Source organism: Phacochoerus africanus, chromosome 1 (assembly GCF_016906955.1).
Source record: "Phacochoerus africanus isolate WHEZ1 chromosome 1, ROS_Pafr_v1, whole genome shotgun sequence".
Classification (NCBI taxonomy): Eukaryota; Metazoa; Chordata; class Mammalia; order Artiodactyla; family Suidae; genus Phacochoerus; species Phacochoerus africanus.
In genome coordinates this window covers 99,108,501-99,134,862 of record NC_062544.1, presented here as the reverse complement: position 1 = coordinate 99,134,862, position 26,362 = coordinate 99,108,501, and the positions used below count along the sequence as shown (strand labels likewise).

The 26,362-nt window shown below is 43.5% G+C and overlaps 1 protein-coding gene across 7 annotated transcripts in view; it reads right to left on the bottom strand.

Moving 5' to 3' along the window:
- Window positions 1-3,448: 3,448 nt before the first annotated feature.
- The window catches only part of CNOT10 (CCR4-NOT transcription complex subunit 10), an 81,097-nt gene continuing 58,183 nt past the window's right edge, over window positions 3,449-26,362 (bottom strand). For 6 of the 7 annotated variants that reach the window (XM_047769483.1, XM_047769492.1, XM_047769503.1 and 3 more), the window contains 6 exons: window positions 13,066-13,179; window positions 11,056-11,186; window positions 9,809-9,844; window positions 9,504-9,631; window positions 5,119-5,194; window positions 3,449-3,896 (listed from right to left, as the gene is read on the bottom strand). In XM_047769483.1, the coding sequence (XP_047625439.1) occupies window positions 3,745-3,896; window positions 5,119-5,194; window positions 9,504-9,631; window positions 9,809-9,844; window positions 11,056-11,186; window positions 13,066-13,179 (637 nt within the window). In that variant the 3' untranslated portion in view covers window positions 3,449-3,744. Of the gene's footprint in view, window positions 3,897-5,118; window positions 5,195-9,503; window positions 9,632-9,808; window positions 9,845-11,055; window positions 11,187-13,065; window positions 13,180-17,496; window positions 17,603-26,362 lie in introns of those variants that run through there. The other variant, XR_007133414.1, reaches the window with a different exon arrangement.

Sequence of the window (26,362 nt, the reverse complement as noted above, 5' to 3'; positions counted from 1 at the left end):
TGCCTCTGCAGAGGGCCATCCTGTAGGAAAGGGCTGGAGCAAAATCAAAGACCATTCCAGCTCTGCTGAGGGTTCATGCTTTGCAGTTTTGGGGACACCTGCAGTTACATTCTCTTAGGGTCTGTGAAGAGATCCATGCAGTGAATCTTGCCCCATTTTGCAGGTGCCGCTGAATGGGTGCTGGAGCTTGAACAAAAGCTAACGAGGCTCATCTCAGAATTCACAGCCCTATCAGATGGGATACCATCCTTTGAGCTCAATGCCTACAGCACCCGTTAAACTACAGAATACCATATACCATAGAAGAAAAGGTACTTATCAAGAGAGACACAGGGGGATTGGCGGGGGGGGGGGGGGGGGGGGGGGGGGGGGGGGCACTGGGAGAGTTAGTAAGAACTTCAGGGGCATATGAAATCTAGAACCTCTCGGCAGGTAGCAGGGGTGGCAGGAACACACTCAGGCAGGAAGAACAGCTGGGAGTAACCTTCCTAGGTGTCAGACTCAGGAGGTCTAGTCACAGAGGTGAAGAGCTGGAGTTCCCTGGCTCAGCAGAAATGAACCCGACTAGTATCCATGAGGATGCAGGTTTGATCCCTGGCCCTGCTCGGTGGGTTAAAGAATCCGGTGTTGCTGTGACCTGTGGGATAGGCTGCAGACGAGGTAGGGTGGTGGCTGCAGCTCCAATTTGACCCCTAGCCTGGGGACTTCCATATGCCACAACTGTGGCCCTAAAAAGCAAAAAACCAAAACCAACCAAACAGAGGTGAAGAGCTTACATTTACTGTGCCCTGATCTGCAGAAGGTGCTTGTGGAAGGCAAAGCTGGGCTGCTGGGATCATAATGTGATAACAACACATCAGATATAGGGTTCTCCAATGGGGAAAACACCTACTTGGCCTCCCTTTAAGATACGCAGGGCTCTCCCAGCACCTGCAGCCCAGGATGGCTATAAGACTTGACTTGAGAAAGGAGATGGAAGCGGAGGTTTGGTGGGGGTTCCTGGGAAGACTATTCCTGATGATTGCCTTCAATGCAGATGGAATGCTGGAACATTCTGTGACCACAGGGACAAATGTCCAAATGCTAAGGACAGTGGCATGAAAAAACAGAGCCAAGTCCCTGATGCACTACAGCCAAGGCCACCAACTGCCTATGTACCCTCTTCTCAAGTGAGAGAAACACTATCTTCCTTTAAATCATGGATCCATTTTTGCTATTCACAGCCAACAAAAGTGTTCCTATTTAACACAGCTACATGGCACCTAATCTGCCTCACAGCTATTCCAAGTTACCCCCAAACCAGCCAGCAAGCAGGGAAAGATCTAATTTTTTTTTTTTTGTCTTTTTTCCATTTTTCTTGGGCTGCTCCTGCAGCATATGGCAGAGCTGTAGCCACTGGCCTATGCCAGAGCCACAGTAATGCGGGATCTGAGCCGCGTCTGCAACCTACACCACAGCTCACGGCAACACCAGATCCTTAACCCACCGAGCAAGGCCAGGGATCGAACCTGCAACCTCATGGTTCCTAGTTGGATTTGTTAACCACTGCACCATGATGGGAACTCCAAGATCTAATTTCTTGAGATTTATCCAAAGATGTATTGCCCTAGTGCAGTGTTGCTGGTACAGTGGTGAGCATAGCTGCCTTCCAAAGATATACTGCCCTTGAGTATAATCACAAGCCTTCTACCACCTTATACGACCCGAGACCCTGTGGGTCCCTAGCAATTTGTTTGTTTATTTGTTTTTTAGGGCTGCCAGTATGGCATATTTAAGTTCCCAGAGGCTATGGGTCGAAATGGAGCTGCAGCTGCCAGCCCACCCACAGCCACATACATCAACGCGGCATCTGAGCCACCTCTGTGACCTATACTACAGCTCCTGGCAACACCGAACCTTAACCCACTGAGCGAGGCCAGGGATCAAACCCAATTCCTCATGGATACCAGTTGGGTTCTTAACCTGCTGAGCCACAATGGGAACTCTCACAGCATTTTATGAAGTGTGTGGACTCTGACCAGGAAAATGCCCAGGTTAAACGCTGCTGCCGCCGTCCTGCATCAGATGAGTGAATACCACGGCGACTGGGAGCAGCAGCTGCAGACTTGACCAACACCAGTGAAGCTTATGGGTCCTGCTCCCGTCTCATTTGGAAAAGGCTCTGAGAGGCTCAAGGGAAGTAGGCAACCTCTGTTTTCAGTACTGTCCTAGAAAGAGTCTACCTTGTATAGATATCAACAGCAATGTGGCAAAATGGTGATCGAGCCTCTGTGCACATCCATCCCACATTCAAGTGGAAGAGGAATTCCCCCTTCTCTGAATCATTTGTGGGCGATGTCGTCACCGCAAATACTCAGTTATGCAATAGATCCCTAACTAAACTGTTTGATTTCAATAGCAGAATAATTTAGATAATGTTTCAGATAAATCATGTGCTTATCCAATCACCTTCCACTCTCCAGTTGTGCAACTGAGGGCCCACGCAGATTCTGCTAGCATATTTCCCTATGTGAACCTGGTTTCCAAAGTAGGGGACAGAAGAGATGGTGTGAGTAAGGGATGATCCTTAATGGCAAGCTTTGCTGAGTCTACCACACACAACTGCACAGTGTTGCTAACACAAGCTTGTGGTGTGTTGTTTTTTCCCTATGAAATTAGTGTATGGACCCTGGGGACAAATTTTGGCCATGTCAACCCCCCATCACATACCTGTCTCATGGAAGGAAGCTCTTAAATTCTTGTTTGAATTTGCAAAGGGGTTCACAATAAACCTTGAATTCCTTGCTAACAGACTCCACAACCAGTGCTTCTGCCTAAGGGTACAGGAGGGAGAACAAGACCAGTGCCCTGAACCCTGTTTGTCTTCATCTGTAACTTCTGAGCAAATGATTGATTACCAGCAGGTCAGGCATCTCTTCTTAACCCAATTTTACTAGCCCTGTGGGTCTTTTTATGCACTTTCTGGTCCTTATAGTCCTAACTAGGCACACACAACACCAACTCCCCTTCCCTCTGCCCTGGTCAGCTTCTGGGCTTGCTACTCGTCTCCTGCTCATGCTCTTCTCTCCATTTTAATTTTAATTTAGTTTTATTATTATTATTATTATTTGTCTTTCTTTTTAGGACCTCACCCGCAGCATATGGAGGTTCCCAGGCTGGGGGTCTAATCGGAGCTGTGAGTGCCGGCCTACGCCAGAGCCACAGCAGTGTGGGATCTGAGGCATGTCTTTGACCTATACCACAGCTCACAGCGACACCAGATTCTTAACCCACTGAGTGAGGCCAGGGATTGAACTTTCGTCCTCATGGATGCCAGTCAGGTTTGTTAATTGCTGAGCCACGACTGACACTCCCTCTTCTCCCCATTTTTAATACTTTACCACTAAATCTCAAGAGGCCAAAATACTCTAATCATTGCAATAAAAAGACAAAATGTATTATACAGGACTGTTCTGATAAGACCATGGTTTAATAGCCTATGACACAGATATATCACATAATGGCTCAAAATTAATAGTCTAGCAAAGATTAAAGGGAAAACAGATGAAAATGAATTTGCGAATCCTTAATTTTAAGTAAGCTTCTGGCAAAAAAAAGAAAAATCAGGGGTTAGAATCATTTCAAAATTTTGTCTTCAAAACTAGCACCCATCACCATCTGTCTTTTATTCATTTTGTCATACAACTAAAAAGGCTCATAAATACTCCCCTGGGTCTCAGGTAACAGTTTTCTGAGAGCAAAATATCACTTTCTCTGTACAGTGAACGCTGGCATTTGGATGGGCTGGATTGGGTGGACAGGCTGAAACACTGGCTTCTTTCTCATTTCAGAGAGTGTTTTCACTGCAGGGAGCAGCTGATTCCTTTTGATGATCTGTAGGGCCAGCTGGGTGTTACCTATAAAAACACTTCCCATTACAAAAAAAGCATGTAACGACACCACCACATACAAAGTGAGCCATTAGAATCCTGCAAGGAGGTAAAAGATGAGAAGAGCAGTGGCCTAACCTCTGCCACACACTGTAATCTCACAATGCTGCTGCACCACCCCCAGAGATTTGGATTTAAGAAATCTAACGTGTGGAGTTCCCTTCGTGGTGCAGTGGAAACGTATCTAAGAGCCATGAGGTTGCGGGTTCAATCCCTGGCCTCACTCAGTGGGTTAAGGATCCGATGTTGCCATGAGCTGTGGTACAGGTCGCAGACGCGGCTTGAATCTGGTGTTGCTATGGCTCTGGTGTAGGCTGGCACCTACAGCTCCAATTAGACCCCTAGCCTGGGAACCTCCATATGCTGTGGGTGTGGCCCCTAAAAAAAAAAAAAATCTAGTGTGTGATCTGGGCAATGGGATTTTTAAAAGCTTCTTGCTGATTCTAAGGCAGAGCCCACTTTGAGAGCTTGTCTACAGGCAGACTGCAGAAAAGAAGGGCTCTAAGACTATGCACTGATTGACCCTATAGCACCCCACAGGAAGCGACAAGGTCTGCCAATGCTTAATGTCCCTTCTTCAGCTATAAAAAGAGAGGAGCCTTGTAAGGATTCCCATGATCAGCAAGGAGGTATGACTAAGGACTCTTAATACTTCTGTCCCTTTTCATTTCTCCCATTCATCTTTCCTTTTCCACTTCATGTGCCATTTCTTACATAGGGCTCACAGCCTTTCTCCTAGGAAGCTACATTCGGGAGGTTCCATGTGCCCCAGAGGCATGACCTCGATTTAGGTTTGAATGAAAAATTCTCAGCAGTAACAGCATTACAGTGAAACTCATCAATGATGTCTATGTTTAAAACACTAAGGTGTACCATTCAAAGCAACTGCATTCTGGATCAGATTTTCAATTAGAATCATGTGGATGCCTAGGAGAAAGGTTAATTAGTAAAGATTAATTATAATTGTCAGAAGCAATGCTATTCTGCCTTTTCATAGATAAAAGGAAATATGCTTATTAACCCACAAGAAGTAGGAATGTGTAAGATACCAAAAACTCCCTAGCTACACTTTTGCTTATAAGAATGTGATGGGCGGATATCTCTTCAATTTCAGAGAGAAAAAGCAGACACTGAAAATCTTGGGCTCTTTGAAGGGCTCCAGTCCTAACTCAAGAGAAGAATTACTCACCATTCTGCAGCTCAAGGTAGACAGCCAATAAGATAGCTTCAGGGGGCACCTCTTTAGGATGGATCATTGAGGCCGCCTTTGCTCAAAACAAAAAAAGAGACCCATGAAACACCAACAGCTTAAGATAAAACTCCAAGTAGTACCAAAAAGTCTGCCTAGGAGTTCCCATCGTGGCTCAGAAGAAATTAATTGAGTGGTATCCACGAGGATGTACGTTCAATCCCTGGCCTCCCTCAGTGGGTTAAGGACCTGGCGTTGCAGTGAGCTGTGATGTAGGTAGCAGATGCGGCTTAGATCCTGCGTTGCTGTGCTGTGGCACAGGCCGGCAGCTACAGCTCCAATTCAGCCCTTAGTCTGGGAACCTCCATATGCCAAGGGTGCAACCCTAAAAAGACCCCCCCCCCCAAAAAAAAAAGTCTGCCTAGCAATGACAAGTTAGCAAACTCATTCAAGCTCACTGGGACACTACAGTTCTGCTTGGATGGCCCTCAGCTATCTTTGTTTTGATCCCTCCTAGTTACACTAGACATGTAATTGATTTTTAGTTAAATATTTCTCTTCCCCTGCCTCATCCATAATGAATTCTTCATAGAAGAAAGCTTTCCTTCACTCCTAGTTTTCACCTGCTTGGGGTTCTTCTCCCTCTTGGCTGTACTTGGTTTTGAGATGGGTGATCAGACACTCCTGATTCTACACTCTGGTCACCTGTCTGAATCTGCATGTCTTTTTGTTTTCCTAAGTAACAATTCAGTCCTGTAAGCTGCAAGTTCCCAACGTCAAGAATAAGAATTCAAACTTAAAAGGCTGGAAATATTTTAAAAAATACACCGTTAAGCATGTCTGATGTCTCCATTCTTAAGACCTGAGACAGTACAATTTAGTCACATAAAATAATATACTTGTTTAAGCAGATGTTGTCCTTTCCTAGATCTGTGAGCACAGAGCACCAGCCAGCAGTTTCCCTCTGATTTAGTCCTGCTCTGGTCAAAGGTGCTGAGATTTCAGGTGTACTCCCTCAGACAGGGGCCCTCTGGGCTGCGGCCTCTTTCTCTCCTTTCCACCAACTGCTGTTTCCCCATCCAGGTTCAGGAGCTCAGGCTTCCAGACCGCTTTGACACTTCCCTTCCTCTGATCATAAAGTGTCCTTTATATTTATTGACTAGAGGTGGGTGTGAAGACAGGGCAGGGATTTACCCTGATAATAAACAAGCATGCAACTAACTAACAATAATCCAAACAGGTTTACTAACTATAAAGGAGAGAGGAAAGTGAATGTCCTATAAACCCAAGAAGAGTTTCTTCAAATGGAGAGCTTTGGGGTGAGGAACGCCCGGCCCATCCTCACATGGTGAGTATCTGAGAGGCAGCAGGTGGGAGGATGGTACTGCAGGCTTTGTGAACGTGGGAGACATCGGGGGACCAGAAATGTGCTCAAGGTCGGGTCCTGGCAGCACCAGGAGAAAGCTTAGACTAGAGGGTGTTCTTGTCCAGAGCACATGCTCCCAATGTGCATGAATGAAGCAGAGAGCTTTGTTTTCCTCTTACCACATCACTGGGGTCTAACAACTCAGCTCAGAAAATGAGAGTTTATACTTCCATCCTAGCTTTATACAGGCAAGACCACCTTTACATCACTTTTGGGGTACTGAAATCTCCACTTCCCCTCAAATGGTTAGTTAACAGATCATTTACTGCTCTTTGCACTGACCACAATCAGCAGCTTTTCCTAGGATACAAGAATTCATGGCAACAGCTTTATGAGAGAATGATATTTTGCTTACTGGCTTTTCAGAACAGCCAGTATTGGGCATGCAACCTCAGAAACATCTACTTGGAGCCCTTTCCAAACTCTTCACACACCACCGTTCAGCACCACCAGGCACAGTGGCCTCCCAATTAACACAAGTCCATTGGATTAACCTAAAAACCAAGAGACCAAAACAAAACCTCCTTCAGACTCCAAACCAGGCCTGATCCCCTCTGTCTCTCCCAGTGTGGCTGCTGCTATGGCCTCCTGCTCTGCAATAACCTGAGCTAGACGGTATGCACTGCAACCTTACTTCTAAACCCTGTGTGCTGCAGTCACCAGGGGCCATGGGCACGTCTAAAAGGCTGCTCAATGCCCCAGCCTCGCCTCAGAGATCAATGGAACATTTTCACCCTTCCCATTTTAACTCCTGAGCTAAAGTCCTAGATAATAGCAAACATGTTCCCTGGATAGATCATCACTTTTCTTATTTTCGATCATAAATGCTGACCAGCTGCCACTAAACTGACCAACATCACTCGTGCTTATTTTGCACATGGTAAATCTCTACTTCTAGACACAAGGTCACCTTCTTAGGTGTCTGAGGAAGGACATTTTGAGAATCCACCTTATCTCTTGAGAATAGGCTTAATTTCACTTTCAATTACTCTGGCAGACCCTAATGTGTCACTGGTGAATACATCATTTGGCACAAACTTTCTCTGATCTTGCAACTCCCTTTTTAGGAATACACCTCCTAAGTGGATGGTCCATGGGGGCAAAGTTGAAGCATGTCCACTTACTGGCTGTTTTATTCTCTTGGCTTAGCCCAGAATTAAGGGTGTTGGATTAATATCCTTCTGAGGAGGTACCCCTTTCCAATTCTGTGAAATTCCTCTGAGGCTGCCAAGGGTACCTGTTGCCTTACTCCAGGCTTGGGATCTCTGCCCAAGACGAGTTCAGGGATGGGCAGAGGCCCAATTAGAATCTTCCTTGGGACCTACTGAGAAATACTCTCTCAGGAGTTCCCGTCGTGGCGCAGTGGTTAACGAATCCGACTAGGAACCATGAGGTTGCGGGTTCGGTCCCTGCCCTTGCTCAGTGGGTTAACGATCCGGTGTTGCCGTGAGCTGTGGTGTAGGTTGCAGACGCGGCTCGGATCCCGCGTTGCTGTGGCTCTGGCGTAGGCCAGTGGCTACAGCTCCGATTCAACCCCTAGCCTGGGAACCTCCATATGCCGCGGGAGCGGCCCAAGAAATAGCAACAACAACAAAAGACCAAAAAAAAAAAAAAAAGAAATACTCTCTCAGTTGTGGAGGCCAGAAGTCCATGGCAGTTACACACAGCCAGGAACCTTCTTTATTGTGTGAGGAATTTCTTTGGTACTGGGTTTTGTGAACCCTTCTAAGAGGTGTATTTGTATTTTAACTTTTTATTTATTTATTTATTTTATTTTTGTCTTTTTAGGGCCACACCCAAGGCATATGGAAATTCCCAGGCTAGGGGTAGAATCAGTGTAGCTGCCAGTCTACACCACAGCCACAGCAATGCCAGATCTGAGCCATGTCTGCAACCTACACCACAGCTCACAGCAATGCTGGATCCTTTACCCACTGATGAGGCCAGGGATCGAAACTGTGTCCTCAAGGATGCTAGTCAGATTTGTTTCTATTGAGCCACAATGGGAACTCTGCATTTTAACTTTTTGAATGGACAGAGATTCATACAATTCAAAACTAAAAAGTATATGCTATCCAGTGAATAGTGTCCTGTTTCAGTGCTTCAGCTACACAGCACTTGTCCTGCCACCCCTGCAGCCAATGTCAGCAGTTTCTGGTGTTTCTGTTCAGAGATCGTTTTTTTTTTTTGCCTTTTCTAGGGCCGCAACTGCGGCATATGGAGGTTCCCAGGCTAGGGGTATAATTGGAGCTGTAGCCACAGGCCTACGCCAGAGCCACAGCAACGCAGGATCCGAGCCGCGTCTGCGACCTACACCACAGCTCATGGCAACACCGGATCCTTAACCCACCGAGTGAGGCCAGGGATCAAACCTGCAACCTCATAGTTCCTAGTCGGATTCGTTAACCACTGAGCCATGAAGGGAACTCCCAGAGATCTCTTATGCATATATAGGATTATACGTTTGGCATCTTGTTCTTTCCACTTAATATATCTTGGATGTGTTATCATTTTAGTACATAGTGCCTACAGCTGCACAGCTGCATCATGTTCGACTATATGGCCATACCACTATGGATTTAAGTGATCCTTTTTTTTCTTTTGGCTGTGCCCTCAGCATGTGGCAGTTACCGGGCCAGGGATGGAACACAAGCTGCTGCAGTGACACCAGATCCTTAACCTGCCACGCCATAAGCGAACTCCTAAGTGATCCCTTATTTAGATGGTTTCCAATCTTTTGAAATTTTAATGACTCAAATCACCAAAAAAATTCTTCATTAACTGCCAAGGTTCATTTGCAACAACAATCAGTCGCTTACCTTGTGAGAATACATTTGGAAGAGTAATATTCCAGTGTGTAACAGACCGACCAGAAGCCTCAAACAAAATAACAAAGTCCATATATTCCAAACCTTCTGTGGTTGCTTCACAATATGGTTTGGCACCAGCCCAGCCTCACCTGGTGCAGACACTTCCGGGCTTTGTCATATTCGCTCCTCAGGCAGTAGGCGCTGCCCAGGTTGAACAGCATCACGGTCCGAGCCGAGTTGACAGAACTGGGGTAGCACTGAGGGGCCCGCTTCCCAGCTGGGAAGGAGACCAGACACACAGGTGAGGGCAAGGGAGCAACCCACTCTAGCCACCCAGAGGAGCTACAGAATCAGCCTAGCACTACTCCTCGGGCTGATGAAGGAAGGGCATGGAGTGTTAAGTCTTTGGGAAGCAGGCCAAGCTATTCGAGTCTTTACAAAACTTTGTACTTACAAGATTCCATTGCTTCATTTTCACCTTTGTCTGATCCTACAAAGACAGGAACATAAATCTGACGGGGCAGCACAACAGAGCATATTTTCTAAAAACCTCATTTGCTTTAGGAAATGGAAACCTAATATTAAAGAAATCTGTCAGAGTATTTCCTTTTCACAGAGTGGAGGTGCTATTAGACATCAGAAGTCTACTCCCCACCACCACCCTACACCTGAGAAATAACCCTCAATAAAGTGAATGCTAGTGTAACTCCCTCAAAAACTTAGCCACGGAGTTTTCTTGTGGCTCAGTGGGTTAAGAATCTGGTGTCACTGCAGCTAGCTTGGGTCACTGCTGTGGCATGGGTTCCATCCATGGCCTGGGAATGTACGCATGCCCCAGGTACAGCCAAAAACAAAAACTTAGCCCTGATTTACAACTTTTTTTTTCTCTTTATGGCGGCACTAGTGTCATATGGAAAGTCCCAGGCCAGGCATCGAATCCGGGCCGCAACTGGGGCAATGCCAGATCCTTTAACCCACTGTGCCAGGCCGAGGACTGAACCTGCACCTCTGCAGTGACCAGATTTTTAACTCACTGTGCCACAGCAGGAATCACCCCCTCCCCCCCAGTTTTTTGGCTGTGCCCATGGCATGCAGAAGTTTCCAGGGCTAGGGACTGAAATTGCACCATAGCAGTGAAAATGTTGGATCCTTAACTGCTAGGCCACCAGGGAATTCCTAAAACTTTTTTTTTTTCCAGGGCCGCAGGGGCGGCAAGCTAGGGGTCAAATCAGAGCTACAGCTGCCGGCCTGTGCCACAGCGACAAGGGGTCCAAGCCATGTCTGCAACTTACATCTTAGCTCATGGCAATGCCAGATCCTCAACCCACTGAGCCAAGGCCAGGGACTGAACCTGCATCCTCAATGATACTAGTTGGATTTGTAACCACTAAGCCACAATGAGAACTCCTAAAACTGATTTCTGAGTGCAATACTTTTACTCTCTCCTGGATAGTGGGATCCCTCTGAAGAGAAAAATATAATATAAAAATCAAAATGAATTGTTCTTACACGATGAGCCTTTCAAAAGTCAGAACATAGGCCATGTGATAATCTACTCAGCAAACCAATCAGTACCAAGGAAGTTCAGCCAAAAATGTAGATTGCCGACCTAAAACTTCCTTCCCTTTACAACCTTGCCCTTAAATTTCCACACATCCTGAGTTATAACAGAGAGGGAGCAGAAGTGGTGTCCTTATTAACCTTGGTCCTGCTCATTTGAAGAGATCCCTAAGGAGACATCAGTAACATTTTCTGGGTTCAAGTGAGTAATAGCATCAGATATTCTGTCCAGAGAGATGAGGGCTTCTGCAGCATATAAATGGCCCAAAAACCTACAAAACAAAACAAATAGATTCTAAACTGAAAGAATCATCACAAAAATACCCAATGTATAGTAAAATCTGGTGGATGGGTGTTTCACACATTGCAAGTCTTTGAATTGAAATCTCAGTTTATAATGGACTGATTAAGGGTCACTTAAATTTATCTCTTTAAAAATATCCTTTTTTTTGTCTTTCTGTCTTTTTAGGGCTACACCCGAGGCATATGGAGGTTCCCAGGCTAGGAGGTGAACTGGAGCGACAGCTACCAGCCTATACCACAGCCACAGCAACACAGGATCTGAGCTGCATCTGTGACCTACACCACAGCTCACAGCAACACTGGATCCCTGACCCACTGAGAAACGCTAGGGATTGAACCTCATGGACACTATTTGGATTCATCTCCACTGCATAACAATGGGAACTCCCAGAACTATTTCTTTATTAAGCAATTTCTTTCTTCTAACTAGCAGCAGTTGTAAAAAACCTTTTATTTTGCTTCCCTACTAAATACCCGAACAGAAATGACAATTAAAAAAAAAATCAGTAACTATATATTTTTTGAAATAAGGTATTTTAAAAATTTCATTAAAGCAGTACCTAAAGCCATATCTAAAAGCCAATAATCATAAAACACAAAGACACAAATTCAAAAAACTATTTCAAATTGTTTTCTATTTACTTTTTTTTTGCCTTTTTTGGTCTTTTTTTAGGGCTGCACCCTCGGCATACGGAGTTTCCCAGACTAGGAGTCCAGTCGGAGCTGTAGCTGCTGGCCTACGCCACAACCACAGCAACTCGGGATCCGAGCTGCGTCTGTGACCTAAACCACAGCTCATGGCAACGCCGGATCGTTAACCCACTGATCAAGGCCAGGGATCGAACCCACGACCTCATGGTTCCTAGCCTGATTTGTTTCTGCTGTGCCACGAAGGGAACTCCTGTTTATTTACTTTCAAAAAAAAATTTTTTTTTTTTGGACATGCCCATGGCATGTGGAAGTTCCTGGGCCAGGGATCAAACCCATGACAAAAATCTAACCAGAACCACAGTGGTGACAATGCCAGATTCTTAACCTGCTGTGCCATAAGTGAACTCCTTAAAATTCTTATTTCTACTTTAATTGTATCCCTCAAAGCAGATTTATCATTTTGCCCAAACTCCTTTGTGTGGGTCTCCCTGAGGACTTGGCTTGTTTTGTGGTAAGACACTCATCAGACCCAGCTCTGGACTCTACAGAGTCCAGAGTTTCTGCCTCCTCTGCTGCACAGCAAATGCCATTTCCATTAACCCCTGAGGTGCAACAACTAAAAAAATTTCACTACCAAACACACAATTACCTAGAGTTCCCTGGTGGCCTAGCAATTAAAGACCCATTGTCACTGCAGTGGCTCTGATTGGATCCCTGGCTTGGGAATTTCTGCATACCTTGGGCTTGGGCAAAACAAAACAAAAATAAACAAAACTTTGCACAATTACCAAATTAAGAAACTTGTTGTGGAGTTCCCATTGTGGCCCAGTGGTAATGAATCCAACTAGTATCCACAAGGATATGAGTTTGATCCCTGGCCTTGATCAGTGGGTCGGGGATCCAGTGTTGCTGTGAGCTGTGGTGCAGGTCACAGACTCGGCTCGGAATCCTAGTTGCTGTGGCTGTGGTGTAGGCTGGCAGCTGTAGCTCCAATTCGACCCCAAGCCTGGGAACTTCCATACGCTGCGGGTGTGGCCCTGAAAAGCAAAAAAAGAAAGAAAGAAAACAGAAACTTTCGCTTTCCTGAAGATAATATATATTCCACTGGGGGAGTAAAAAGAAGCAATATGCACCACAAACTAACAGAAACACTCCAAACAAAACCAACCAGGGACAGTTAGGACAACTCACACTTACTTCAGAGATCCCGACAGCTTGGGCTGCTGAAGAAGTTTATCTGCATGATTCAAAGCCATAAGGTTATCACCCAAAGCCAGAGCCACATAAGCACTGCAGGCAAGGATGGAGCATCTGGAACACAAAAGGGAAGAGCTGAAAACCGGACTTAGAAAATGAAAATGATGATATTTGTTAAATAGGAAAGAAAGCCCTAATTATAGCTGTGTGAACACCACAAAAGGAGAGAGAAAGCTACAATACTTAGGGTAAGAATACAAATGACATATAAAGCTACCATCTGAGAGTCAGTTGATCTATTTACCTAATCTTTAGCTTCCACCCCGTCTCCAACAAAATAACCAAATGGAATTACAATATAAATTTTGACTGTAAAAAAATAATGTAGTTAATGGCCTAGTGAGAACTTACTTCCACAGACAATTCCTTTAACAACCTAGAAATAAAGCAATAGAAGCACATTTCCGACTCTGCTAAGGAACACAATTAACTTACTAAAAAATCCATTTAGTTCTGCTTACTGTAAGGTGTCCTCCGAAACTATTAAAATATCTACAGGTCTTGCTAAGCAATAGAATCAATAGTAACTAAAAAAAATTTCATTCATATAGGTACTATTATCCTAAATGAAAATTCAAGGAGAGAAAAAAAACAGGATAAATAAATACATTATGAAGATAAAAAATTTAAGTTACATTGATTTTGCTAAATTCAGTTGGAAACCTAAATTTCTGTTTGGTTTTCTACTTAAAGAGCAGTCATTTAAAACAGGTCTAGCTAAAGACTTGACACTAATAGATCATTTGAATGTTAAACAACCACTCCACAAAGCAGTCTTAAAAACAAACCCCTGTCAAATAGAAGGGAGGTCTGAATGGCCAACCACAAATGATCTCAGATATAGGGTTTTGAATTACGTTCAGAAATTACAATACACATGTATATCATAAAGTGCATTTGGATTGAAATTTAAGTCTAAGGAAGATTGTAGCCATCTAGCATCACACAGTTTTCTTATACTCTGAAAACCTCTAACTAGAAATGCCTGTCTAGTAAAAACACAGCTGGGCAAATTCAGAAGTAGCCTGTTTCCTCCTTACTGGCTCATTCCTGGTTGCTGGGACCTCAGAAAATTATCTTTAAAGGAAAAGTAGCCCCTCAACTTCTAACAGCACAGAAAACTAGAATGAAAAATTAATAAATAAAATAATTAGGAGTTCCCAATGTGGTGCAGCGGGTTAAGACCCAGTGCTGCCTCTGAGGTGGCATAGGTTCCACCCCCAGCCCCAGGCAGTGGGCTAAGGATCTGGCATTGCCACAAGGCACAGGTCATAGCTGCTGCTTGGATTCATTACCTGGCTTGGGAACTCCCATATGCAATGGGTGAGGAAAAAAACAGAGTTCCCCTTGTGGCTCAGTGGGTTAAGGACCCAATCTCCTCACTGTGAGGATGCAGGTTTGATCCTGGCCTTGCTCAGTGGATTAAGGATCTGGCCATGTGGGCTGCAGCTGCAGCTCTTATTCAACCCCTGGCCTGGGAACTTCTATATGTGACAGGTGCTGCCATAAAAAGAAAAAATAATAAAAAGTGGAGTTCCCTTGTGGCCTAGTAGGTTAAGGATCTGGCATTGTCACTGCTGTGGTGCAGGTTTGATCCCCTGGCCTGGGAACTTCCACATGCCATGGGCATGGCCAAAAAAAAAAAAAAAAAAAACGAAAAAGAAAAAAAAAGTAGATTGGCACAAGGAAATTGAAACTTATGGCTTTAGGCTATCATAAGGGCTGGAAGACTGCCCAAGCTGTTAGATACAAGCTGTTAGACGGTCTCAAGGTTAGAGTGTGTGTTGAGTCAGGACTCACATTTAATGATGAGGACCCCAGTTCACCCCTCTTCCCATCCTATCACACTGCTTCTCTGAGTCTTGTGATTTAAGACTCGACTGCCCTAAATAAATAGAATAAAATAAAACAGAAATGGGGTTCTCTTGTGGCAAGGTGGGTTAAGGATCTGGCGTTGTCATTGCAGCAGCTTGGGTTGCCACTATGGTATGGGTTCCATCTCCAGCCCAAGAGCTTTCACACGCTGTGGGTGAGGCCAAAAAAAGTAGAAAGAAACGATGACATGAGTTTTCTAATGCCTACATAACTATGCACACGTATGTAATCTAACCTGTTTTTTTTTTTTTTAAAGGAACAGAACTTAATTGAAACAGTACAAGTTTAAATTTTGTTACTGAGCACATTACGTAATTTAAAATATGAACCCTATTCATGGAAGAGAGTATTTTTTTGGGGGGTGCACACTCAGCATGTGGAAGTTCCTGAGCCAGGGGTTCAACCTGAGTCACAGCTGCAACCAGACCACAGCAGTGACAATGCTGGATCCCCAACTCGCTGAGCCAGAAGGGAACTCCAGAAGGGAGTAATGTAAGAGCAGACAAGTGGTGTCATTACAAAGGGAATTTCCTGTCACCCACCCCACCTCCAACGTGTCTCCAAGATCTGTCTTCACTAGCAAGGCTACCCTGTGGTCATACCCCGAGGGCAGGGGTGGATGAACTCAGACCTGAGGGCCCAAAGAAGGGAGGTTATCTCTGATTTTCTGCAGCCCTTCAGTGGTTGGGTGTATGTGGTGAGATTAGGTTGACTTAATCTCCTCTTTTGGTTTATTTGTAGTTCTATTTTTAATTTAATTAATTAATTTATTTTGTAGTTTATTTATTTATTTTTAAGGGCCACACCTGAGGCATATGGAGGTTCCCAGGAAAGGTGGGGGGGGGGGTCAATCAGAGCTACAGCTGCCAACCTACGCCACAGCCACAGCAATGTGGGATCCCAGCTGCATCTGCAACCTACACTGTAGTTCAGGGCAACACCAGATCCTTAACCCACTGAACAAGGCCAGTGATCAAACCTGCATTCTATGGTTACTAGTTAGGTTCATTACCACTGAGCCACAAGGGGAAGTTAGAAAAAGAATGATTTTTAAAGGCCTAGGTCTCCGGAGGTCCAAGATCATCATCAGCTCAGGGTCAACGTGGATAAAAAAATTAAAATGTCACAAAATTTAATATCCAATGGGATCCTGCTGTATAGCACAGGGAACTATATATCTAATCACTTGTGGTGGAATATGATGAAGGATAATGTGAGAATGTATATATACACATGACTGGGTCACTTCGCTGTACAGCAGAAATTGACAGAACATTGTAAATCAATCATAATGAAAAATTTAAAAGAAAAATTTAATATTCATTTTCATCTGTGATTTTGCCAAAGGCCAGGGCAAAGCATTAGCTCCTTAAAAGCAGAAGCCTGGGAGTTCCCTGGTGGCTCAGTAGGTTAAGGATCTGGCGTTGACTCTGTCTGTGGTGGTTTGGGTTTGAACCCGGCCCAGTACAGTGGGTTAAGGATCTGGCATTGCTGCAGCTGTGGTGAAGATCGAAGCTGCAGCTCAGATTTGATCTCTGGCCTGGGAACTTTGATAAACTCTGGGTGCAGGGTGGGGGTTGGAGGGAAGAAAAAGCCTGCATCTTTTGTTTCTTACACAAAGACTCCAGCAGTTTTTCAGCATCTGCAGTGGGTGTTCAATAGGTAATCACTTAAGACCACCACCTTCAGTGTTTTAGACTTACTGCCTCAGGCACCCAGATTTTAAGCTGTCCTGCCGGCAGGCCACCTTGCTGACAAAACTAACTCCCTCACAGCTCCCAAACACAAGGGAGTCATCCTGCAGGCTCTGGATCCTAGAGTCTAGGACAGCCCTCACCTCAGGCATGCTTGCTGGGAAAAGCCTGCCCTGGCCTCTCCTGACAGTAGGGGGCTATTACCGCCCCAGCCCACTGTCAAGCCCACTTTGGGTCCAGAAATCAGTCATGTAAGATTTGCAGCAGGATTCTGTATTCCAAACCATAATTGTGTATAAGGAAAAATCTGTTTTCCTTAGCTTTTACTTCTTTCCTAAGATACCATACCAAATTACAAGAGGGTGAAACATTCTAATAATAAAATAAACTTCCTATGAAAAAGTACTTAAACATGTGAATGCAAAACTTTTGGGCTGGCATTCTGATTAAGTCATCAGATTAAGCAAGTTTCACTGCACAAAATGAAAACTAACATTTATGTTCCTCTTTTCAGAGGCCTTCCAGGCCATCCTAACTAGTCTCTCTCCGCCCTCACTCACCCTCTTCCTCTTAGAAAGTAACACTCCGCTCTGCATAATTCCTGCAGACTAGTCACACGAGAAACATGCACGGTTCTATCTATTAAGCCTCTGGAGAAATCACTTTACTTTTGATAGCTGCTACTTAAAATACTGACGACCCCCCCCCCCAATCTGCCCCACTACTTCCTCGAGTCACTGTCCAATCTGCTTTACCAACCACTCAGTGGATCTGACAGTTCATCAGACTGGAAGAACTATACCTCAAGGGAAGGGACACACCAGCTTCTCCCCCCTGTGGGTGATCTGACACAACCCCACACTCTCCTCCACAAGCTGAAGCTGGCTGTAGGTCCATAGAGCACCACCCTCGGAAAAGAAAAGAACAAGAAAGATGAAGAAGAAAGAAAGAAGACCATTGGGGGTAAAATTTTCCTTAAAGGACCAAACTATAGTAACAAGCTACATAAGACTGGGCATTAAAATCTGTTGGGCCATGTATTCTGTGAGTAAAATGAATCTATGTCAAATGCCTGAAAGAGCTTAATCCATATCCAATGAGGCTAAAATGAGGGTAAATTCAGTTACCACTTGTCAAAGGAAAACAAATTCACAAAGCAACCTCAAGGCAAATGTTATTTTAAAAATTGGCTCAGAAAATCCTGTAGGATCTCCTGTTGTGGCTCAGTGGGTCGCGGATCCAGCATTGCTATAAGCTGTGATGTAGGTTGCAGACGTGGCTCAGATCCCATGTGGCTGTGGCTGTGGCACAGGCTGGCAGCTGTAGCTCTGATTCAACCCCTAGCCTGGGAACTTCCATATGCTGCATGTGTGACCCTAAAAAGCAATCCTCCCCCCAAAGAAACCCCCTCAAAACCCAACATGTAAAGATTTCTTCTAAAAGAAGGATTATGGTATGGAATTTTAAAATTTAAAAAATATATATTTCAAGCTGTTCCATTTACTTACAACAGTCTAGAAAATGTTAAACTTGTCAACTTCCAAATCTTAAAAAAATTTAAGTTAAATAAGTTTTTCAAGTCATACCTTCTGTAAGCATTTTACTTCCTAATAGTTCTGTGCAAAAAGAATAGGAGTTCCCGTCATGGTGCAGTGGTTAACAAATCCGACTAGGAACCATGAGGCTGCGGGTTCAATCCCTGACCTTGCTCAGTGGGTTAAGGATCTGGCATTGCCGTGAGCTGTGATGTAGGTTGCAGACGCGGCTTGGATCCGATGTTGCTATGGCTCTGGCTGGCGGCTACAGCTTCGATTCGACCCTTAGCCTGGGAACCTCCATATGCTGCCGGAGCCGCCCAAGAAAAGGCAGAAAGACCAAAAAAAAAAAAAAAGAAAAAAAGAATCTTACTGTCAAACACACCCCAAGTCCAACACTAATAGAAGCTCAATTCAAAGAAGCTGAAGTTTTCTTTAACCAAAAATAACCTTTCAAGGAACCCAGTCCTACCCCAAGCAGCAAATAAAATGCAAGTCACAGACACAGAGTTTTATACATGGACAGGACCTTAAGATTGCTCAATGCAACTTGCTTCCTTGACAAGAGGAAAGAAAGGTCCCAAACGGTTAAATGATTTGTTCAATGCCAGTAGGAGCCCTGTGTGGTCTCTCGAGAGTGGGAGACCACTGAAGAATTATTGTAACTCTGGCTTATAATCAGTCTGATCACCAGTATACCTAAATGGGGTCCTAGGACTCAGATGTGAATTCTGCCGGCGTGAACACAAGGTGCTGATGAGGTGAAGAATATGTCATACAGGCAGGTTCCCTCTTTGGTAGACTATATTAGATGAACAAGTTTTAGTAGGATCACTACCTTTTTTTGGCCCTGCCTGTGGAATATGGAAATTCCTGGGCCAGGGATTAAACCCATGTGACAATGCTGGATCCTTAACCTGCTGAGTTACTAGGGAACTCCATTCATTTACAAGACTGAAATGGGGCTGGGTCTCTAGCAAGAATAATATGAGATTCAAAAGATAATTAGCCATAACCCTGTTTTAGGTATGAGCTACGACAGAATAACTTGGCTAAGACCAAGAGAAATAAGATTCCTAAAGTACACTAAAACTGCCTGTAATATTTATGTTATCAACCATTTGCTTGACTCATCTTCTTCCATAAACATTGGGCCATGGGAGGTCCCTTTTAACTGAATGGGAAATAATTCACTGAATGTCACATCAAAGTCCAAAAGAACTAATTAAGGCTCCATAATTTATATTTGTGAAATAACTGGGCCTAATTAATTCTGGTCTGAACATTTCTTTTTATCCATTTTGAGCCTCTTATTAAAAAAAAAAAGACAAACTGAAATTTCATTTTTATTTTGTATGCTGTGATTTTAATTTCTTTCTTTTTCCCCCCCACTTTTTCCTTATGGCCATGCCTGTGGCATATGGAATTTCCTGCGTCAGGGATCAAACGGGAACTCCCCGATTTTACTTTCTTATACAGATGTTTCCAATGTTGGCCCCAACATTATGTCCTACCCTTTTCCAGTTCTGTTATACTCTTTTCCAGGTTCTAGAGAAGCCTCCAATTTAGTTTTAGAAATTAAAAGTTAGCTAATATCACAATCTCAGAATGAATAACAAAAATGTCCTAGAGTTCCCATTGTGGCTCAGTGGGTTACGAACCCAACAAGTATCTATGAGGATGCAGGATCAATCCCTGGTCTCAATCAGTGGGTTAAGGATCCAGTGTTGCCCTGAGTTCAGGTGTAGGTCGCAGATGCAGCTGGAATCCCACATTGCTGTGGCCGGCAGCTGTAGCTGTGATTCGACCCCTAGCCTGGGAACTTCCATATGCTGCACCTGTGGTCCTAAAAATAAATAAACATTTCTCTAAAGGAAGAGATACAAATGCCCAATAAGCACAGGAAAAGATTCTCGATATCATCAGTCTTCAGGGGAATGCAAATCAAAACCACAATGTGGTAACACTTCATACCCACTACTGTGGATAATCAAAAGGGTGAAAAACAAGTTTTGGTGAGGATGTGAAGGAACTGCAACCCCCATATACTGTGGGTGGAGTTGCAAAATGGCGCAGCCACTTAACCAAATAGTCTGATAATTCCTCAAATGATTTAAGTTACTATAGGGCCCAGCCATTCTACTTCTAGGTATATACATCCAGGAAAAATAAACATATGTCTACACAGAAAATTGTGTATGAATGCTTATAGCAGTATTATTCTTTTTTTCTTCTTCTTCTTTGGCCGCCCTGCAATACATGGAATCCGATGGCCAGGGATCAGATCCAATTTGCAGTTGCTACCTATGTTGCAGCAACGCTGCAACCAGTGTGCCGGGCTGGGGATCGAACCTATGTCCCTGTGCTCCAGAGATGCTGCTGATCCTGTTGCACCACAGCCAAAACTCTAAACAGCATTATCCTTAATAGCCTAAAGATGGAAACAATCTAAATGCCTATCAATGAAAGAATGGATAAACAAATGTGGTATATCCATACAATGGAATATCATTCAGCAATAAAAAGGAATGAAGTACTGATACAGGCTACGACTTGGATGAACCATGAAAACATTATCCTAAGTGAAAGAAGCCAGCCATAAAAGCTCACATATATATGATCCTAGTCATAGGAAAGTCCAGAACAGGCAAATCCAGAACAGGTGATAAAAATGTTCTAAAATTGACTGTAGTGAGGATTGCACGATGCTGTGAATATAATAAAAAACACTGGATTGCATACTTTAAAATGGGTGAATTGTACAGTATGTATAGTGTATCTCAATAAAGCTGTTTAAAAATATAAGGTTATTAGAGTTACTGCTGCAACACAAAGGATTAAGGATCCAGTGTTGTTTCTGCAGCAGCTAGGGTCATTGCTGAGGCATGACTTCGTTCCCCAGACCTGCACAGTGGGTTAAGAACCTAGCCACAGGTCACAGCTGTGGCTCAGATTTGGTCCCTGCCATAGGTGTGACCTCCCCCCAAAAAAAGAAAAAAAGTATTAAAAGTACATCATTATGACCAATAACTGTATAAGAAAATCAATACTGGAGAGTTCCTGATGTGGTACAGGAATTGGATCTGTCTGCAGTTCCAGGACACAGCTTTGATACTTGGCCTGGCACAGTGGGCTAAAGGATCTGGCACTGCCATAGCTGTGGCACAAGTTGCAGCTGTGGCTTAGATCTGATCCCTGGCCTGGGAGCTACATGTGCAACGGGATGGCCAAAAAAGAAAATCATTATCTCCCAATTACATGTAACTTTAATATTTATTTACTTATTATTTATTTTGTCTGTGACTTTAATATTTAAATCAAAGCATATGGATAAAATATCAACCCTGCACATGCCTCTACATTCTAAGATTCAGTAAGACATTAGGCCTTTTGTTTTCTTTTTTTGCCCCCTTTTCTTTGTTTTGGCTGCATCTATGGCATGTGAAAGTTCTTGGGACAGGGATGGAACCCATGCCACAGCTGTAACCAGAACCACAGCAGTGACAACACTGGATTGCCAACCTGCTGCACCACAAGGGAACTCCAAGCCCTTTTAAAAACAAAGGTTTTTGTTTTTTGCTTTTTAGGGCCATACCTGTGGCACATGGAAGTTCTCAGGTTAGGGGTCGAATAGAAGTTGCAGCTGCCAGCCTACACCACAGCCACAGAAACTTGGGATCCGAGCTGAGAATGCAACCTACACCACAGCTCATGCCAAAGCTGGATCCTTAACCCACTGAACAAGGCAGGGATCAATCCGCATCCTCATGGACAGTAGTCGGGTTCGTTACCACTGAGTCACGATGGGAACTCCTTAAAGACAAACCTTTTTGAAGAGATATTCTGCTAAATTTTGTGGCATGTGAGAAAAGTGGCAAAGTAATGATATTACACACTCAGAGAAATCATGTATGAAGAAATACAAACACTTCAAACATTTTTAACTTCTTAGAGCAGCATTATTCAACAGAAATATAATTGGAGCCATGAGTATAATCTTAGATTTTCCAGTAGACACATTAAAAACACACACACACACACACACGCGCGCGTGCGCGCGCACAGAAAAAGGGGCATCCCCTTGCGGTTCAGTGAACTGAGAATCTTGCATTGTCAGCGCTGTGACATGGATTTGATTACTGCCCCAGGAACTAGGAACTTCCCCATGCCTAGAGCCTGACCAAAAAAAAAAAAAAAAGCTGGGAGTTTCTGCAGTAGCACAGCAGGTTAAGGATCCTGTATTGTAGCAGCTGTGGCATAGGGTGTAGCTGAGGATCGGATTCGATCCCTGGCCCGGGAACTTCCCTATGCCATAGGTGTAGCCAAAAAACACAACAAGCAAAAAACAAAAACAAAAACACCCCAGCAGAAACAGGTTAAATTAATTAATTGTAATATATTTAAATTAATCCAATATATCCAAAATATCATTTTAACATATAGTCAATATGAAAAAAAATTTTACATCTTCTTTTAAAGGTTTGAAATACAGTGTGTATCATACATCTAATCTAAACAGTGTACCTTTCACCAGACATAGTGCATGTGCTCAAGGGCCACATATAATGAGTGGCTCAGGTCCTGGACACTGAAGCCTTAGGGTCAAAGGAATACATGTTAAATACAAGAAGAAGGGTTTTTGTGGTTGTTAAGAAACCAAATTTTCCATGTCAGGTCACACCATAAGTAATATGTAAGAGTAATTGATGGTTTATTATTAGTGGTTAAATTATATTTCGCCAAAGAATATATTTAAAATTATACGAATTTGAAAATTTTCAAAATGCCGTTAAAATTTTAAGTTAGCTTTATTTTTATAAATTAAAATACAGCAGGAGTTCCCATCGTGGCCCAGTGGTTAACAAATCTGACTAGGAGCCATGAGGTTGCGGGTTCGATTCCTGGCCTCACTCAGTGGGTTAAGAATCCGGCATTGCTGTGAGCTGTGGTGTAGGTTGCAGACGCTGCTCGGATTCCTCATTGTTGTGGCTCTGGTGTAGGCTGGCGGCTATAGCTCCGATTAGACCCCTAGCCTGGGAACCTCCATATGCCACGGGAGCGGCCATAGGAAAGACAAAAAAATAAAATAAAATAAATAAAAATACAGCATTTTAAAAAAGGGAATATTAGCACCTGAAGGACACTGTAGACTATTTTTATTTTTCGGCCGCGCCTGTGGCTACGGAAGTTGCTGAGCCAGGGAGTCGGATCTAAGCTGCAGCCTCGACCAATGCCACAGCGGCGACAATGCCAGATCCTTAACCTACTGTGCTGGGCTGGGACTGAACCCATACCTCAGCAGTGACCCGAACTGCTGCAGAGACAATGCCAGATCCTTAATCCACTATGCCACAATGGGAACTCCTAAAATACATCATTTTAAGTGCACAGATGAGTTTCAGTATATACCTGTAACCACCACCTAATTAAGGTAGAGAATATTTCTTTCACCCCAGCAAGATTACTTCCAGTCAATTCCCCAACCACTACACCAATTCCTTTTTTACTATACTAATTTCTAAAAACATAAATTAGTTTAGTATAGCTTTGCCTGTCATATAAATGGTATAAATGGAATCATCATACAGTACATACCTTATACTGAGTTAAAAGAAACACAAAATGTTTTGAGATTCCTATCAGTAACTTGTTCCTTTTTATAGCTGAGTAGTATTCTAATACACAGAGTGGACTGCAACTTAGTTATCCAGTTTCCCACTGATGCACACTTAGGCTGCTTCTAGTTTTTGTCTACCATGTATAAAGCTTTTTTTTTTCTTTACCACTGCATGCAGCAATTTGATGTGGGACCTCAGTACCTAGACTGGGGACTAAACTCAGGCCAAAGCAGTCAAAGTGCTAAGTCCTGACCACTAGACCACCAGGGAATTCTTGCTGCTATGAAATTCTTACATGGACAAGTTTCACTTCTCTTAGACAAAATCTAGAAATGGAATCACCTTTTATTTAAAAAATTTGGAGTTCCCACTGTGGCTCAATGGTAATGAACCTGACTAGTGTCCATGAGGATGTGGGTTCGATCCCTGGCCTCGCTCATTGGGTTAAGGATCTGGTGTTGCTATGAGCTGTGGTGTAGGTCACAGACGTGGTTTGGATCTGGTGTTGCTGTGGTGTAGGCCAGCAGCTGCAGCTCTAATTTGACCCCTAGCCTGGGAACATCCATATGCCACAAGTGTGGCCTTAAAAAAAAAAAAAAAAAAGGCAAATAATTAACGTTATAGCATTTATTTAACTCAAGGCTGCAGAGTATGTGTGTGTGTGTGTGTGTGTGTTTTGTTAGCTGAATGAAATTGATGGCTTTGCAGAGCTTTTGGGTTCAAAAACTGAAGCAACATCCTTTTTTTTCTTTTTTCTTTTTCAGGTACCCATGGCATATGGAACTTCCCAGGCTAGGGGTCAAATTGGAGCTGCCGCCGCTGGCCTAGGCCACAGCCACAAATGTGGATCCAAGCCACATCTGTGATGTACACCGAAGCTTGCGGCAACGCCAGATCCTTAGCCCACTGAGGGAGGCCAGAGATCGAACCCATGTCCTCATGGATGCTAGTCGGATTCATTAACCACAAAGCCACGATAGAAACTTGAGAAGCAATATTCTAACAGTGTCAATATATACATGCCTTTCTTGATCCACTATATCAGTATCTCTAAGTTCATGAGAGCCTCACAATTAAACTATTTGGTTGATTTCTGTGATATTTCCCTGCTTTGGGACAAATTTCTGTTTTAACTGTGAGACTATTTTTTCTGAAAGCTACCTTGATTTTAAAACAGAATCTAACTAGTGCATCAGGTGTCCTATGCTTCTGAAAATATGCTTGTAACCTGGTGAGAATGAATAATTTTTTGGACCCATCTTCTTTTCGGTACAAATAAAAAAAAAATAAAATGAAAATACTCAAGAGGCTCTGAACCCATAAGGTAAGAAGTGGCCATTAGAACAGTCATGATAATTTACTGCATATTAGTTATGCTGGAAATAGGAAATGAGGCTGTACATTGGTGTCTTGGGTATTATAGAGCGTGAGGGGTCAAACATAATAGTCCATAAAAACTAAACTATACACTAGTCCCACACACTTCCAATTACATAAAAGAATTCAGGTCAGAAATGGATGAAATCTCTAGGAATTCTAGGATCTCAATGGAGAATCAATGTGCTGAGACCCCTCCTTTCTCTAGGAGACAGCTGGATCCTGCCACAGAACTGCCCTTTAACACACTCAGTGTGCTGAGGGCTTTTATGGCTCTGAAAATTACGACACAAATCTTTTACGACTCCTTCCCCCACACCATTTGTCTCCACATTACCCTTACTACTGTCTCACAGAGGAGTTCTTTTTATAAATCTACCCTAAGACTCCTTCCATCTTGTTCCATTTCCCTACTCCCATCTGCTCCGTAAGAAATAAAGGTTAATATATATTAGCAAACCCATTTTTACCTCACTTTATGATGATGGAATTCCCTATGGAAATCCTTTGCCTCCTTCCACAAAAACAGGAAATTTTATTTTCTCTGAAAACCACCAACCCTCCTACTAGGATGTGTGGAAAGCAGAGTTGCGGAAGGCACAAAACTCTGAGAATAGGTATGCTATCCTGCATGCATCTTCCTCTTTAAAGCCATTTTCAGAAGGAAATACACAACTCTGTAGCTGTTTACCATATGGAATAATATAATTCTTCTTTTTTTTGCGGGGAGGCACACACCCTTGGTATATGCAAGTTCCCAGGCCAGGGATCAAACCTGTGCCATAGCAGTGACCCAAGCCACTGCAGTGACAATGCCAGATCCTTAACTCACTGTACCACAAGGAAATGCCTGAAATAATACACTTCTTACTCCATGCATGTATAAAGCAATCGTAAGAATAGTACTCATTCAAATAAATTCCCCAAAATTAAATCAAGCTTACAAATCATTTCAAGGAGTTCCCCCTGTGGTGTAACAGGATTGGTGGTGTCTTGGGAGCACTGGGATGCAGGTTTGGTCCCTGGCCCAGTGAGGTGAGTTAAGGATCAGGTGTTATAGCTGCTGCTTAGGTCACAATAGTGGCTGGGATCTAATCTCTGACCCAGGAATTCCATATGCTGGGGATGGCCAAAAATT